Source organism: Sceloporus occidentalis, unplaced genomic scaffold (genome assembly GCF_023333645.1).
Source record: "Sceloporus occidentalis isolate IW3139 unplaced genomic scaffold, rSceOcc1.0.p SCAF_61, whole genome shotgun sequence".
NCBI lineage: Eukaryota > Metazoa > Chordata > Lepidosauria > Squamata > Phrynosomatidae > Sceloporus > Sceloporus occidentalis.
The window spans coordinates 1118596-1136724 of NW_028317041.1; the positions used below are offsets into that span (position 1 = coordinate 1118596).

General features: G+C 39.5%; 1 protein-coding gene across 1 annotated transcript in view; it reads left to right on the forward strand.

The window, feature by feature from the left end:
- The first annotated feature begins 3857 nt into the window (after positions 1-3857).
- LOC149287390 (glutamyl-tRNA(Gln) amidotransferase subunit B, mitochondrial-like) overlaps positions 3858-18129 on the forward strand; it is a 39216-nt gene continuing 24944 nt past the window's right edge. Inside the window, exons 1-4 of the mRNA XM_089492895.1 lie at positions 3858-4111; positions 5971-6121; positions 14174-14287; positions 17895-18093. Coding sequence (XP_089349021.1) covers positions 3858-4111; positions 5971-6121; positions 14174-14287; positions 17895-18093 — 718 coding nt within the window. The remainder of the gene's footprint in view (positions 4112-5970; positions 6122-14173; positions 14288-17894; positions 18094-18129) is intronic.

Below are 18129 nucleotides of genomic sequence, written 5' to 3' on the forward strand. Positions count from 1 at the left end.
GGAACCACCACCCGGCCGGCTGAGGAGGATGGGACAGCCACGGCGCGGGACCGTCTACCCGGAGCGGGTAAGTGATACCGGCGAGGACCCTGCCGTCGGTCCTGACAGGAGGACGGGACAGCCGCGGCGCGGGACCGTTTACCCGGAGCGGGTGAGTATTGCTGGCGAGGACCCCGGCGTGGGTTCTGACATGATTATAGATGTTTCCATGCAATAAAATGCAAACAATAACTGATCTGTCTTGCCAGTTTAGACCCAGTAGCTTTCCCTAGGTGATCCATGCATGGTGAAAAACTCTATGTTGGTCTCGAGGGGTACTTTCCTTTGTCTGACAGTCCAGCTATCTTGCATGAAAGGGGTTTGCCTCCTTGGAAAAAATAACTCGGTTTGTATTTCTGATTCCCCAACCATGGATCTTACTCCCTAGTTTGTCCGTTACTGTAGAAATGGACTCGGACTTAGATTTTGGATTCTTCTATTTTGTATCTTGTCTCTGGTCTCAGACATACTGCTAGCACAACCTTTTTGATCGATGTGTTCACCAAGTCTGGGTCATTTGTTAATGAGTGGTACCTGGTACCTAAAGTCTGCTCTGGCTGTCCTTCAGACCATGAGAATTATTCATGAATTTACTAAAACCTACACAAAGTTAATTTGTAAAATAAACTCTTTACATTTACAAAATAGTTTCTATGGACACAATTTTATCTGAGCAAAGACTTAAACTAAGAGTTTCTCTCTGGAGGCACTGAGGCATTGAAATACATTTTCACTTTTCCATTTTGTTATTATTAAAGCTTTTCATTAGGACTACTGTATACTTATTTGTATCAATGAATTATTAGATTTTGCACATACAAATGTATTGTTGCAGGAACAATGCTCTCCTACACACAGATTTACAACACAAAACACAATGCCAGAGACCATAGGTTTTTACATATTGACTACACAGAAAGGATTTAGAGACAGAAAAGGGGGACAAAGACTAATTACCTTCATTAGAAGGGAAACAAGCACAGCATGAAAATCCGATAAATGATTTAATAGCAAGGTGTTTTAACAACTGTTAACAATGAACTGCAGATTGTACTGGTCTCAAAAGAACGTACATTTAATATATGTCATCACAGTCCTTAATTTACTTTTAAAGGAAAATTATTTTGCAATAAATATCCATATAATTTAGTATAACATCTATTTACATTTAGCAGCCATGAGAGAAATGTGTACGCCTGTGGACTTGCCAACATGAACAATAGCAATATTTATTTGGAGTTTTCTTGAACTTGTACTAAAAAGTATAGCAAGTACCAGGTCAGCCTGGAACAGTGTTATCTGAGTGTTTCTGGCTATGGTTATGTTATATATCTTCTGGCTATGGTTATGTTATCTATCTTCTGGGTATACTGTGTAACACGTGCAAGTGCTCATTGCAATAATCATAAAACAATGGTGTCTATGGAGAGATTATGGAGAGATAATACATGTTGTATTTTTTTAAAATCTTTGACAGGTACTCCTCCATAATATCATGTTGATATAGAAGCTGAATATGTTATAAGAAAAAATCTATAAAAATAGCATAGATTGTGCTAAAATTTGAAACAATCAGACAAAGGCATTTTTTTTCCAAGAAAACTTCCACCAACAAAGCAAAAACCCATGCTTACAGCCTTAGACATATTGGTGGCAGTGCGTACACTTGTAATAGGCATACCTGGGAACTTCAAGAGAAGTCAACACCCGAATCGTCTGGGTCGTTGCAGCGGGGCCCTACTCCCCCCCCCTCATTTCCCCTTTAAATGTGGGTGTTTCCTGCGATGTCAGTGTGGCCGCATCCCGCAAGGGTAGGCTCCTGGTAGCCAAAGCCCAAAAGTTCCCAAGTATGGTAATCAGTTGCATAGAATGTAAGTGGTTTTCAACTTGTTACCAAGTTAAAAAAACTTAATTGATGCCATACTTTCTATTTTTTTTAAAACCCTTGGGCTTGGGACTGTGGGGCTTGGCACTGTTTACTACTGTTTTGTGTCTCTCTCTAGCTCATGATCACAGTAAGAAGGAGGAAAGCAGAGAACACAAAACCAGTCCTTACAAGCTTTTCCTTTGTTATCTGACTATATCCAAGCATGTGATTAGCATACCTGGCAACTCTCCGTGTTTGCCCGGAGATTGCTGGGTGAAGCACCGCTTCTGCGGTTCAAGACCCAAATTCACCGGGTCGCGGAAGCTTGACACGCTCCCCACCCATTTTCCCTTCAAATGGGGATGTTTCCAGCTGCCATCGGCAGGAACTCCCCCGACATCAGCAGGAACTCCCCCCGACGTCAGCGGAATCTCCCACTGACATCAGCGGAACCTCCCACTGACATCAGGGGAACCTCCCACTGATGTCAGGGGGACCTCCCACTGATGTCAGGGGGACCGCCCGCTGACGTCAGTGGGCAGTCCTGGCCGCGTCCCGAAAGGGACGGAGCCCAGAGGCTTCCAGGTATGGTGATTAGCTGTAGAAGTGATCACATGCACATGAAGTGATCTACTGTAGACTGCTTGCATCATGGAGTGGTAATTGCAGTGATGAGGGAGACATTTTATGCAATGACATATCAGGTTCATCTTGGGCATACATGAGACTCTCCGTTTTCTGCCAGGAGACTTTGCTTCGGCAGGTCACTACAGAGAAACTCTGGGTTGTGGGGGTGACATTGCGGCACTCCTCACTCCCTGCTCACTTCCCCTCCAACTATAGTGTCCCTTACAAAAAAAATACTGCAGTTTTTCTGAAGTAATACTGCAGTTTTTTGGACATGAAAAAACTGCAATACTCCACTTTTACTGCAGTATTACTGCAGTATTACTGCACATTTACTGCAGTTTTACTGCATTTGTACTTCACTGTACTGCAGTTATTTTTGTACGGAAGTACAAATGCAATAAAGCTACAGTACTTTGAAGTACAACTGTAGGTTTGCAATATAAAAAAAAATTGCAGTAAATGTGCAGTAATACTGCAGTAAAAGTGCAGTATTGCAGTTTTTTCATGTCCAAAAAACTGCAGTATTACTTCAGAAAAAACTGCAGTAATTTTTCGTAAGGGGTGTTTTCGGCAATGTCTGCATTACCGCCCACCGCCATCAGCAGGGCTTCCTACATGCAAGGGGACTCCAGAGTCAGAAAGATGCCGGGTATGGTGATGGGTCCTGCAGGACCATCTTTTCATGATGTACCTGATATGTCATTGGTCGTGAAGGAGGTTAAACATCCACACGAAAACAAGCATTTTGGCTATTTCTAGTGTGTTGCATGTAAGTAACAAATCATGACTAGACTCATCCAGCGCTTTACCTAGTGTAGCCTGCGAGGTTCTAGGCACATACTCAGAAATCATGGCTCTCACAACTTCAGCCCCCTTTAACTACACTGTACAGCACTGCAGAATATGATGGCGCTATATAAAACAAAAAAATTATATATGTTAGTGGTGGTTAGAAGGGCTTAACCATGACTTCTTATGCGACTTAGAAGAACCTTGTTGATACAGATGAGTAAGGCATCTCAAAGAATAATAGATTTTATGAACACAGTTCAATGCATACAACACTATCCTGCTGTTTCTATCCATTGTTATCTTTATAGCTGTAGAACACTGTGATAAACTCTAACCCAGCATACGTTGTTGCAAACAGGCACAATTAGGAGGTTTAAAACCCGAACACAAACATTCTCCACAACAGAGTCAACAATTTTAACATGTTTTTATTCCCCACATTCGTCTATATTCGTAGTGCAATCCGGCCCCATCGTAAGCACGTCCGCTGTGCACAGCGACAATCTTGATGCTACACGGAGCAGGGTGCATGTCGGGTGTTGTAGTCGATTCCCTGATAAGCTGTCGTCGCAAGCAAACGCGACTTGGACTTGGAAAACTACTACTCCCAGAGTCCCGTGCAAGCCGCTGTTTAAAGATGGCCGCGACCTTACTGCAGTATCGTGTTTGTGTGGTGTCGTCGGTGCATAGTTTGCAGCCAGGCTACTTTATTAAACACTTCTGCGGTGATGGGAGAGGACAGAGAAGGGCCAGCACCGTCTGCAAACATGCCAGAGACACAGGGTACATCGAGTCTTAACATGGTGTCTTCTCACTGGGTGCAAAGTGGAGGAAATGTACTACAGACACATTATTAGTGTAACAATAACAGGAAATACAATAAATTAAATAATTGCCACACATCTATAATTCATTGTCTCCCCCCGTTTCTGTGTTATTCAATATAGTTTTCCTAGTCATGGTGTGGTTAGACATGGAATCATGTTTATAGATGTGTGCGCAGCCTTTATAAAGATGTGACGTACAAAATAACAATACCTATTGACAGGAAGGAAGCATTTGTGCCTTGTTGAGACTCTTCCCAATATACTTTGTTGAAGTAGATGGTGTAACAGAAATAGCCATTTATTGGAAATCGGGTCCAATGGAATCCCAAAAATGTATACACTTTTCCTTAGTTTCCAAACTGTGGGGTCTGTGCTTGGGGTCTTATGCGCTTATTGCAGTATGACACCTCTAGCATAGTCCTTTATAGCCACATAAACGTGTATCTGTAATTACTCTCGCTTTTAGACATATGACAATGAGCTGTTTAAAGTACTTAGATTTTAATTGTTTAAAATTAAAGGATGTGCATGTTACATTTTTTTTAAGCTCTGAGTTTTTTGACGTAGTGGCGGGCTAAGCAATATATAGGCATATAGTGTTACACAATCCCCAATATTTTTTTAATGGTACGTGCTAAATTATTGCTTTGTTATGTGTACTTATTGGTCATTATTATTCCGGGAATCTGCCTTTTGTATGCCTTTTATGTTTGTTTTTTTTAGTTTGTGCGCTCCTCAATTTTTGTATATTTTATTATATATTTGATTAAACTTAAAAGTCAAGGTGGCCTGTTGGGCTTTTCCACTTACACAAAGGGGTTAATTCACTAAAGGGAGAGTTGTCATTTGAGTTGTGCTCTTAGCTCTTCATTATGAAGGGCCACACAGGCATGGTCAACCAAATTCTACAAGCAGCAGAAGCTCTGTGAGGCTGAACATTCATAATGTATAGTAAAGTCAAGGAGCAGAAACACCAATCTCCTTATAGAGTTAACTGATCTGTCCATTATACTAAGCAAATAACCTTGAGCGGATCTGTCGTTTTATTCTTTCCTCTGTAGGTTTAATTACATAAAAACAAATTCAGCTCACACATTGTGTAACTTAAGATGCTCTACTAAGCCTGTGGTGAACCCGGTGATCCTCATATTTGTGGATGGCAGGTCCACTTGAAAGTACTGAATACAGAATATGAAGGTAGACTAGGGGAATAGAAAACATAACATGTTCAACTGGCCCTTATGTTTTGTCAGGTTCTGTTCTTTATAACTAAAAGGATCAATGAACAATCATAGTGTTGGATTACTGTCAGAACTAAAAGCCTCCTAAGAGAGCTTTACTGAATAGAACCACAGATTACAGATAAAGCCATTGATTAGTCTGCCCACACAGGTGTATGTTTTGTCTTGCATTGTACAAAACTGAGTTGTATCCTATGTACCTTCTCACTAAATCTCTTTGAAAAAGAAAGTACTAAGAAGTGTATGAACCCATAGCTGGTTTTAACATGTTGATTTTTGACTAGATACCAGTTTATATGTATGAAAAACCACAGATTCACTAACTTGACTTTTCTAGGGTTGTTTGGTTGTAGAAGATACTGATTTTGACACAATAAACACACATATTAAGACACCAGTTTTTTCATTTGCCTTCATAGTTTACTTTCTGTATTTTTATAAAATCTTCTTGTTATAACTTCAGTAGCATAGGGGTGAAATGTTGAGTATGAGCTGCTAGGAAGGAGAATTGTTATATTGTGAGCTCAGGTATCTGAACACCGTAAACCATACTTGTAATGTTTTGTTCTTGCAGATCCCTGCGTTGGAAAAGCGTTGTTGGTCTTGAAATCCATGCTCAAATTAATTCGGAGTCCAAGCTATTTTCAAGTTCCAGAGTGCAGTTTGCTGCTCCTCCTAATTCTACAGTTTCATTCTTTGATGCTTCCTTGCCGGGTACACTGCCTGTAAGTAGTTCGTTTCAGTTTATCTTCATGGAAAGAGGCTATATTTTTTTGTGTAACGAGAAATCAATTATTGGAATATGCAATATGAAATAGTTTTTATTTTTTAGGAGGCGTGAAATTAGTCAAAAATCTTATTTTCTTCTCCACTAACAAAACTGCAATATGCATTTAAAAATTAAAGGCCTATTTGGGGACTTTATAATTTACTCTCAAACTTGTGTGTTATAAATTAATGTTTTGTCTCTGGAGCAAAAAATTTCACAAAACAATTTGTAACAGTTTGTTATTGTTTATATTGTATTATGTGTTTAACTTATTTTACTGACTTTGTTGTAACAGCACAACAGCGCCTACTGACAAGATATAAATAAATGTAATGTAATGGTGTTTAGTAATGGTTAACTGTATATCATGGGAGCTACAGTTAATGTGTACTGCAGGCCACCACAACCCCAGTCTATAACTACAAGTCCATAACTACAATTCCCATGAAGTTAAGTCAGTAATATGGCTGCTGAATATTATTGTAGATACTGTCAAGAAAAGTTATTGCTTGTACCGTAGACTTATTGTAGCCCCCCTCCCCAATGTACAGTTACCAGCTACTATTTCTACCATTGCTGGCTCAACATCATGTTAGTTACAATCAAGAAAAGTTGATGTTGTGTAGTGTAGCATTCTGAGATATTACAAAAAAAAAAATCAAAAAAATCTTAGTTTATTTGTCTTGGAAGCAAAATAGGTAGATTTCCAGCTGTTGTGGTAACATTCGGCGCTTAAGATGCTGTTATTACGTTTGTTGTGTTCACGAAACTAAATGGATGGCTGAGAATCACGTGATGTGCATTCCACAGCAGCTGCAGTGTCAATCCATATTTATACAAAAATGAACCTGTGACACTTCAGTTGTACTTACTTTCCCATAACATACTAGACTGGGGAGCAGACAGCTAGAAGAGAGCCAGCAAACCACTCTGGGCTGTACAGAATAGAATAAAACCTTTTTTTGCTGGCTCCCAGGTGTTTTTTTCTGCCTTTACATCTAGTTCACCTACTCCAAACAGCCTACTGGTTCTCCCTCCCCTGTTGATGCTCCAGTGGGCTTCTTTGAATTTCTAGGAGGGGCAAGTGCCATCTCTTGCCTACCTCTGAACGTGCATTTTGTAAATTACACAAAGGGTATGTTTGGATAGAAAGTGATATTAACCATTTAAGAACAGAGATGTTTTGTACCCTACATTTTTAGCATTTATGCGGTGTTGCTGTTTAGCTGTAAATTTTCTTCTCTCTCGTGTACCCACACAAATTATACATACATATATATATATATATATATATATATTAGGGCTGCAACTAACGATTATTTTCATAATCGATTAGTTGGCCGATTATTTTTTCGATTAATCGATTAATCGGGTAAAAAAAAATATGCAAATTTTTCGTTTATTTTAAATAAAAACGTATAATTTACAATGGCATTTCACGATTCGCCTTCTTATTTTACTGACATAATAATTAAAGCTATATTTTAACAAGAACTCCAAAAATACCAAAAAAAGCTTTACTAGTAAATATTCATGTAAACTATTTTTGCCCAGTTATGCACATCTCACCCCCAGCTTGCCTCTCTGTCCCAGAAATGCATATCAGGAGGGGTATAAGGCATATCAGGGGACAGAGTGGCATATAGGAGGTATAAGGGGATACCTCCTATATGCCACTCTGTCCCCTGATATGCATTATACCCCTCCTGATATGCCTTATAGCCCCCTATATGCCACTGATATGCCACTTTGTCTCCTAATATGCCACTGTGCCCCCTGATATGCCTTATAGCCCCATATATGCCACAGTGCCCCGATATGCCACTGTGCCCTCCTGATATGCCTTATAGCCCCCTATATACCTTTACCCTTGATATGCCACCATGCCCCGATATGCCTTTTACCCCTATATGCCACTGAGATGCCACTGTGCCCCCTGATATGCCTTATAGTGCCTTCATGCCACTGTGCCCCCTGATACACCTTATAGCGCCTTCATGCCACTGTCCCCCCTGATACACCTTATAGCCCCTTTATGCCACTGTCCCCCCTGATATGCCTTATAGCCCCTTTATGCCACTGTCCCCCCTGATATGCCTTATAGCCCCTTTATGCCACTGTCCCCCCTGATATGCCTTATAGCCCCTTTATGCCACTGTCCCCCCTGATACACCTTATAGCGCCTTCATGCCACTGTCCCCCCTGATACACCTTATAGCCCCTTTATGCCACTGTCCCCCCTGATATGCCTTATAGCCCCTTTATGCCACTGTGCCCCCTGATATGTCTTATGACCCCCCCGATATAAGAAAAACTGACATCACTAAAATTGTTTTTTATATTTATTAAATATAGACAAAAAAAATACACAATACAATATAAATATATATAAATATATGGACAATAAATCAAATATTATAGACATAAAAAAAAAAACACAAATGCACATAATTAATAGATCCCGCAAAAATTCTACCTGCCCCACCAGGGGTTAATATATCAACAGAAGAAACACAGGGCAAATGAGCATAAAAATAAAGATAATACTTACCCAGTGCTGCTTACTTGTCCTGTTTTTCTTCTGTTGATATATTAACCCCTGGTGGGGCAGGTGGAAGTGGCAGTACACAGTGCACATCGCGCACTAAAATCCAAATCCCCAGCAGGCGCTGCAGCGGGACCTGGATCCTCTCCGGCAGCCGGTAGGGGTCTGTGTGATGCGCGCAGACAGCCGCTTCTCCCCTCCGCTTCCGTTGGGGCTTCCATGATGGAAGCTACACCGGAAGGTCACATGACGCCGGGTTCAGTAATAGAAGCCCCGGCGGAAGTGGAGGGGAGAAGCGGAGGATGTCTGTGTGTTTTGCACAGACCCTCACCGGGTGGCAGAGAGGATCCAGGTCTCCTGCAGCTCTGCGGGGGGTCTGGATTCTACAGTTATAATCCGATCTCTGTTTGAGATCGGATTATAGAAGGACGGGAGTTTTTCAGAGCGTTTGCTCTGAAAAACATAATTTTATAAATCGATAAAAATCGATTCAACTAATCGATTATGAAAATCGTTGACAACGATGTTCATAATCGATTATTATCGATTTTATCGATTCGTTGTTGCAGCCCTAATATATATATATATATATATATATATATATATATATATATATATAAATAAAAGGACAAGTAGAGCTTTCTTTAGATACCATTATTTTGTTCATATCAAATTAGTATTACATGCATTAATTCTACCACCAGTCAGTTTGTGGTAGAGTTTTTTTTCTTTTTTGCATTTTCTTTTAGGCACATTGTAATTTGGGTATGAATTTAAACCCAGGGAGCCAGGTTGCCATGATGACTAGAAACCACTTCCTTGTGTCAAGGGTTCTACAGGGCTACCATTATGAATCCTCCTGCAGGGGAGCGGTGTTGCGGGTGCCGTTAGGCTCCAAGCAGGATCCTGTAATGCACGTAACTTGACCCTCCTGGGAGCCTCACGGCACCCTCGCAAGAAAGCATAGGGTGCCGGAATTCACAATGGCAGAAGATAGGCAGCGGCATGGCTGGTTTCCACGAGGTGAGAGGGAGGGTGTGTAAGAGAGTGTGTGTGTGCGCTATAAGGTCAGTCAGTGTGTATGTGTGTATATGTATAGTTCTGGAGTTTGTGTGTATGTACAGTATGGTGTTAGAGTGTGTTAATGTATTTTAGCGTATGGAAATTATAAAATTTTGTCTGGCCAATTCAATTTAACCAATCAAACCATACGCTGGTACACACTGCGGCACTTGTGTTTGTTCCTGGGAGCAATCACGCAGAGCGTTTGGCAGAAGAAAGTGACTTTTGATCATTTTCTAAACCCATTTAGCCAGGCACATCAATTGTATTTCTGTGATGCGCATTGGGTTAAATAACAGTTGGTCTTTAAGTGGGTACCTCCAAGAAAAAATGGCAGTGCTTCTTGTATACATTTCAAATGTACAAGCTTTATTGTAGTGAACAAGTACTACTCAGTTGGATCATCTAGCACAGTTCACGATAACAGATATTAAAGAAACTGATTATGGGCCAAAGGTTTATATTTCATATGGATCACCTAAGTCTTAAAGTTTAACAACTAAGTATGCATTTTTCTTGAATAAGAAGGATTACAGGCTATCGTTATGTTGTTTCCCTATGGTATGCAACACAATTAAGCAGATATATCGCTTTTTCAGCCTGACAATATAATTTGTTATCAATGTTGTAACTAAATAGATTTGTGGCTTGCAAGCTGGTAATAAATAGTCTGCTCAAGAGGGGATACAGAGTTTCCAAATCAATGGCTTGAATAGTAGCAATATTTTCTCACCATAGGATTTGTCTTTGTTGAGTTTGCGTTCTTAGTTAATAGAAAAGAAAATGGTGAAAATCCTATGTCAGCCTTAAAGGGAAACTCCTACCATTTTGTCACTTGGTGCCTTTTTTATATTGTCAGTAGGATACCTAGCAATATGTAATAATTAGGTTTTTGTTAATTGAAGGCACAGAAAAACGTATATTTTTTAGCATGAGTGTTCCTGTTTTCCCAGCGTGATACATATGCAGTAATTGCAGCCTTCTCCTCAGTTGAGTGTCACTTTTCCTAGCTGGAATTCAGACACTTAGGAGTAGTGCTAACCTGAGCCAACATCAGAAACACTATATATAAAGCCAGAGTAATGTGAAACATAGAGGTGTATTCTGCTATATGTGACCGTACTGAATTTGCCAGGACGAGGTGCATTGTTCCAAAAGATTTGATAGCAGTGGAATCCGCTTTGGGAGTGGACCCTGCGCACACTGCACCAATATACACACATATTTGTAAAACATTTCTAAATCAAAAATATTCTGGTTTCTTCATTTCCAACAACCCCTGTAAAAAATGTAGCCAAGTCCTTCTGATTTAGACACCACATTTCTAACTCTATAACATGTACATAAGGACATGCCCCAGCAACTTTCTTTTTTTTCTCCTTTCTATTTCTTCCCTTTCTGTTTCTCTTTCCTTGCTTCCTATCTTTTTGTTCTCTTTATGATCCCACCATTACCATCCCACCTCCTCTTTCCCCATCTCACCTTTTTTCCTCTATCTCTGCTTTCTGTAAATCTCCTCTCCTCTTTCTCTATCCTCCCTTTTATCTGTCCCTTTTCTCCCTACCTCTCGTTTATATCTCCCTTTTTATCTCATGTTTTCCACTTTTACTTACATCTCCTCAGATTTCATTTTATCCCTCCTTTTTATTCTTATCTTCTCTGTTTCTCTTAATTTCCCGTTCTGACTATTCCTTTGTTTTCTTATTATCTCTCCCCCTTTCTCCTGATCTCTCTCCCCATCTCTGATTATCTGTCCTCTCCTCTTTATCTCAATCTCTCTTCTTTTTCTTTATCTGCCCCCCTTGTGCCCATATCTTCTGCATTTCATTAACTCTTTCCCTTCTCACTATCTCTACTCTTATTCATTACAATGCTTGATTTAAGTATCTGTAAAGTTATTTATTGAGCTAGAATAAAATGCCTAGTGTAATAAGCACATGTATATATATTAGTTTTGCAACATATAATGCAGTTTCCCAATATCAGAACATACTCAATGAGTGGAAGTGAGTGATACAATTTGGGATTAATTCAACTATAGAGCCATATAGTGGTTGGTGATTTTCAGATGTGTCACTCTTACACAAGATTAAATATATTAAATAGTGTTCTCTTATCCTAACTGCAAGGCCAGCAATGCTATAACGAACCGTATAAGTATCAGAATTGTGTATCACATGTTGAATACTTGCCTCCATTGTGTGGAGTTCATTGGATCATATATTTTTGAAATACCTTAGCAAATGCAGATTTAAATAGATTACTTTAAGAGCAGGTTAATTTGACTAACAATGATCCATCATGCAGAAAATTGTTTCCCTAGACCAGATGTCTGATGTACCTCCTGTCTTCCAGTATTGCCATGTGGCTTTATAATGTGTTTAGGAGTTCTTTTATGATACAAATCAGTCTTTTGTTGAAGATAATAATGCTACTGCCAATGCAGCACAGCTATATTTCCAGAGGTACCCTGCATATAAAGATAAGTGGTGGAGTTTCTTTCTGTCAAATGTCATAGAAATCTAGAATTTGAAAGGAGATAAGAACCATTGTGCCATTTGTTTTGATGTAAATACACACATCTTTATCAGTCCTTGTATTGGATTCAGGATATATTTTGAAAATCGCATGCATGTTTAAATTGCCTCACTCTATTAGCCTCTACCATTTCTGCTGGGAGGCTGTTTCATTTATGTACCACACTCTAATATAAAACCTCCTTACTTTAGATCTGTACCCCTGGCCCTGTAGATTTAGAACATGACTTCTTGCTCTAACGTGTCTCCCCCTGTACTTTGTTGAATCTGTAAGTATCTAAATATTTCTATCATGTCTCCCCTCTCTCTTATTTCCTACGGGCTATACGTTTTTTGTATCCTGCAAAAGATTTACTATTGTGCTTGCCTTCCTCTAAACTCTCTCCAAAATGTCATAATCCTTCTGGAGAACTACCTGTGGCTTAGGCATATCCAAAATGGTAAAACCATTCCAACACATTATGCGTAAATGATATCAGTACGTGTAAATTAAAGTGTGTGCTAATCACTAATATTGGTGCAATTCAAAATATTTATGTCCTTTCTAATTGAAAATAAATGAAAGCGCATTCCAAACCGTAAAAACAACACATTTTATTATGTATTTATTAAATAGCAAAATAAACTGTATTTTATATGTTAAAAGGCTTGCTACTACAACCAAGGTTTTCTGTAGAGACAGCTTGTAATACATTTCCTTAGGCATTTAAAAAGAATCTGGCAGGTTGGCTTGAGTAATGCGTAAGGTATTTCAATATTTTGGGGACAGCTACATCTAAACATCTAGTAGTAAATATGCAGAAATACACAGGGAGACTATGCTGTACAACTCATCCATATTGTACATATTGCACTTTATTTTGTAGTTTCATACTTCTCCTGGCAACCCTTCCAAACAATCCATGTCTGTTAGCATTTAATATGCCAACTGAGGCCTGTAGAGTCTGAGATGTAACTCTGAGATGTTCTCTGAGCATTGCATGGTCTGACTTTCGGGTAAATTTGCTGGGACGTCCACTCCTGAGGAGATTGGCAAACGTCTTCAATGTTTTCCACTTTTGCATAATCTTTCTCACTGTAGAACGATGGACTTTAGATTGTTTAGAAACTGCCTTATAACCCTTCTCAGATTGATGGTCAGGAACAATTGCTTCTCGAAGATCATTGCGGATGTCTTTCCTTATTGGCATTGTGTTAACACACACCTGAATGCTCCAGATCAGCAAACTGCTAAAACTTCAGCTTTTATAGAGTTGGTCCCATTTGCTGATGATTAATTAATTTCTACGGAAGCAGTAAGAATGCACTTAGTTTTTCACAAATGGCTTCACCATTTTGGCTTTATTTTGACCAGTCTGGACTTAATAGGCTCAAGCTCGGGGTTTGTTCATATTGGGACAGATATAGTGTATTTCAAAGAGGTTTATTTACTAAAATAGAGTTGGTAGAAAGCTGTGGTGTCATAATGAAGGGCCGACACCAGTAGCTTTCTCAAGCTAGAATGGCTGAACTGGCCACGCGTGATTCCTAATTTAATGGGTGAGCGTAATTTGGTTAAATATCACTAATTGTACTATGTATTATATGGGACCAGCCAAGCACTTTATTACTGTATTGTGTATAAGAGCTGAAACACAACTCTCATGAAAACTATCAAGTTAACTTTTCTTTAGGAAAAATACCCCAAAGTGTCCTTACCAGTTTATTGTTAAAAAGTATATGGGTAATTCTGTAGCTATGTGTGTGTGTAAGAAGTAGCTTTACCAGCTATCTAGAATTAAAAAGCCATTCTCAAACCTTTCTGTAATTTTAGACATTTTTTGTGGCCTTGCACATTTCTATTACATGTATTCTGTATTTCTAGGTCATTAACAGAAGATGTATTGAAGCAGCTGTGATGACAGGCCTGGCTTTGAACTGCACTATAAATAAAAGGTCTCTGTTTGATCGGAAGCACTATTTCTATGCAGACCTCCCTGTGAGTATTTTTGTATTGTAAAAATGACGATATCTTATCTTTCACCTTGTGTGTGTTGGTAGTACGTTTAAAAGGTTCAAAGGGGTTTAGAGTTTACAGGACTGCAAAATAAAGCCAGGTACACTAGAGCACCTGTGTGCAGTGTATACAAGACTCCATGTCTTTTGTGGAGGACATTTTGAAGTAGCCCAAAAGATGAATAATTGGTAGCAGTCAATTTAATTAACATGAAAGTACATGTTTTACCACTCATACTCAAGTCTATGTGGGTTAAGCCTGACAACAATATTCATACAGCTCATATTCTAACATACACCATTCTTTAATAATAATAATGAGTACTTATGTAGGCATTACTTTAGGGATGAAACAACTAATCGATAATAATCGATAATGAAAATCGTTGTCAAAGATTTTCATTATCGATTAATCGAATCGATTCTTATTGATTATAAAAAGAGGTTTTTTTCAGAGCAAATTCTCTGAAAAACTCCTCTCCTTATATAATCCGACCTCAAACAGAGATCGGATTATAACACTAGAATCCAGATCCCCCGCAACGCTGCAGGGGACCTGGATTCCCCTCACTGTCGGCCGGTCTCTCACTTCCGTCTCTCCCCCCTCCCATACACCCCTCTGACTCCTCCCCCCTCCCATACATCACTCTGCCTCTCTCCCGACTCGTTACTGACAAGGACTTTCACTGCAGCCTCAGCGTAAGTGAAGGGCAGTAACGGAGGCTGGCTGTGCTCATCGTGCAGACCCCCTACCGGCTGACAGAGAATCATCCTCTCTGTCAGCCAGTGGGGGTCTGCATCGCCATACAGCCTCCGTTACTCACCTTCACTTACGCCGAGGCTTCTATGAAGCTGCAGTGAAAGTTCCTGTCAGCAACGGAGCCGGGTAGAGAGGCAGAGCGGTGTATGGAAGGGGGGAGGATTCAGAGGGGTGTATGGGAGCCATCCTCCCACACACCACTCTGGCTCCTCCCCCTCCCATACGCCACTCTGCCTCTCTACCCCTCTCCCTGGTGTCTTGTGAACCTCCGTTGCTGACAGGAGGCAGAGTGGAGTATGGGAGGGGGGAGGAGGCAGAGTGGTGTATGGGAGGGGGAGGAGCCAGAGTGATGTATGGGAGGGGGGAGGAGGCAGAGTGGAGTATGGGAGGGGAGAGGAGGCAGAGTGGATTATGGGAGGGGGAGGAGGCAAAGTGGTGTATGGGAGGGGGGAGGAGGCAGAGTGGAGTATGGGAGGGGGAGGAGGCAGAGTGGAGTATGGGAGAGGGAGGAGGCAGAGTGGTGTATGGGAGGGGGAGAAGCCAGAGTGGTGTATGGGAGGGGGAGGAGCCAGAGTGGTGTATGGGTGAGTTATAGTGGTGTATGGGGGGTATTATGAATTTCAGGGCATATAGGGGGTATAAGGCATATCGATATTAGGCATATCAGGGGGGCATAAAACATATCTGGGGGTAAAAGGTATATCAGGGGGCTCAGTGGCATATAGGGGGTATAAGGCATATCGATATTAGGCATATCAGGGGGGGCATAAAACATATCTGGAGTATAAGGCATATCAGGGGCACAGTGGAATCTGGCATATAAGAGGTATAAGGCATATATGGGGGCAGAGTGGCAAGCTGGGGGTCAGATGTGCATAACTGGGGGCAGTTTGGTAAATAAAAAAAAAAATAAGGCTTTCTTCGCATAGTTTTTATTAAATATGAAAAATAGTTACCATATTAATTAATATTTACTAATAACTTTGTATTAAAACCTAGTTTGAGAAACACAGTGTTTGGGTTCTTGTAGCTTTTATTATTATGTCAGTAAAATAAGAAGGTGAATAGCGAGAGGCCATTGCAATAAAGAGATGAAAGTGTAAATTGTACGTTTTTTATTACATTATTTTAAATTGAAAAAAAAATGCATTTTTTTATCCGATTAATTGAAAAAATAATCGGCCAACTAATCGATTATTAAAATAATCGTTAGTTGCAGCCCTACTTTACTTATGACCGGCAGTAGTGAGCTAGCACCAAACTTGAGACAACTTTCAATTTATTTCATAGTTCCCACAGTTTGACTACTGAAACTAATTTTCTTGGAGCAATACTTAGCTAGACATGATTCTCAACACAGTCTTTGTACAAACGCTGGAGAAAAGTAACATCATATAATATCTTGAATGGTCAGTGTTCTCTGGGGCAAAGAAAATGGATTACTTGTAGGAGCTTGCAAACTTCTTTGAGTGAAGTTCGATAGCTGTGTATTAGTAAAACAATAGGAGACAACCATTTTTGTTTTAAGGCAATAAATATATGTTTTAATTCTTAATATGGACATCTTTTTAATGAAAATGAATTTGCTCTGACATTAGTGCTTCTGTGACCTTGTCCCCTTCTGCTCTGAGTGATAGCAGAGGGAATCCATCAAGCCACACTGTACATATGTATAAACACTGGACGCTTTTCCTGTGATGAATTAACTTAATGTACTGTGTCTAGTAGTGCTGGGTATTTAATCATGCTTTTACGTCCTGCATTTTAAAAACAGCATTGAAATTCAGTCATGTCCTTCATTCAACATCAGTATTCACTTTATAAAAATTAAATAAATAAAAATGCTTGTTTAAAACAGAGTTTAACTGAGGACAAAGACCATATTCAGTTTCTAAAACTTAATAAAATGCCACATTCACATTTTAAATAATTTAGGATGACTAAAGGTTAGGTAACATTATATGTAGCTAAAAGTGATGCAAGTGTATTGCATTAGACATATAGCCAGGGAGGGGTTTTTTTTACATAACAAAAAGGTCGCAGACTTAAACCATATTTCTGCATGAAATATTCCTTTGGATGTTTTCTTGTTACCCGGGGAAATAAATGTGCTAATATGGATGACCAAGCATCCCTGGACAGAAAAAAAGAAACTTTGAAAGCCCAATGAAACCACCAGCCAGCAGTCATGTTGAATAATTAGCTTATTTAATGACTAGGCAACAATTTGGTAAATAATATTTCCAAACAAAAAAAATAGTTTCAATGGCACATAAGACTAATGCTATAGATTTCATTATGGTGCTTTGGGGTCATGCTGTGGCAGCCATATGAAACATATGATTCATAACCAGCAATTGCTACCTGACTCCTTAGTTGGCCAAATTTCTTATATTAATTATTTTCATGTTCATGGTTAGTTAAGTGGGTCAACATTCCCATGAATGGTATATATGTCTGAATTTAATTCTCAGGTGTTGAAAAAAGTTATGTCAAAATCAAATAAAAAAATAGACATAAAAACATGTCCACTGAAAAACAGGAGCAAGTCATGAATTGTAATGCATTATTTTAAATGATATTTGAATGTTGCTTGACATGTGATTGAGAGAAAGTGTTGCTGTGATGCAATAGAAAAGATTTATTTTACAAACCTTAACTTTAACAAGACTCAGACGCTGTTCTTTAATAGTGTAGTCTGGGATAGAAGCCTCTGGTAACACAAAGGTCTCTAATTGAATACATTGATGACTCATATGCCAAGCTACTGGATTTAATTATAAACAATGAGAAGATGAATTCTACTAACATGCTTTACAATGCAATGCAGGCTGGTTATCAAATTACTCAACAAAGGCTTCCAGTCGCTGTTAATGGAAATCTGATATACCGCCATCAAGTAGGAACCAAGTGGGATCAGATGGTAACCAAAAGTGTCAGAATCAAGCAGGTCCAGTTGGAACAGGACAGTGGCAAAAGTCTACATGATGACATAAGGCGACAGACCCTCATTGACTTGAATAGAGCTGGTAAGTCACATTTGCCTGCTTCACTGAGAAATAATT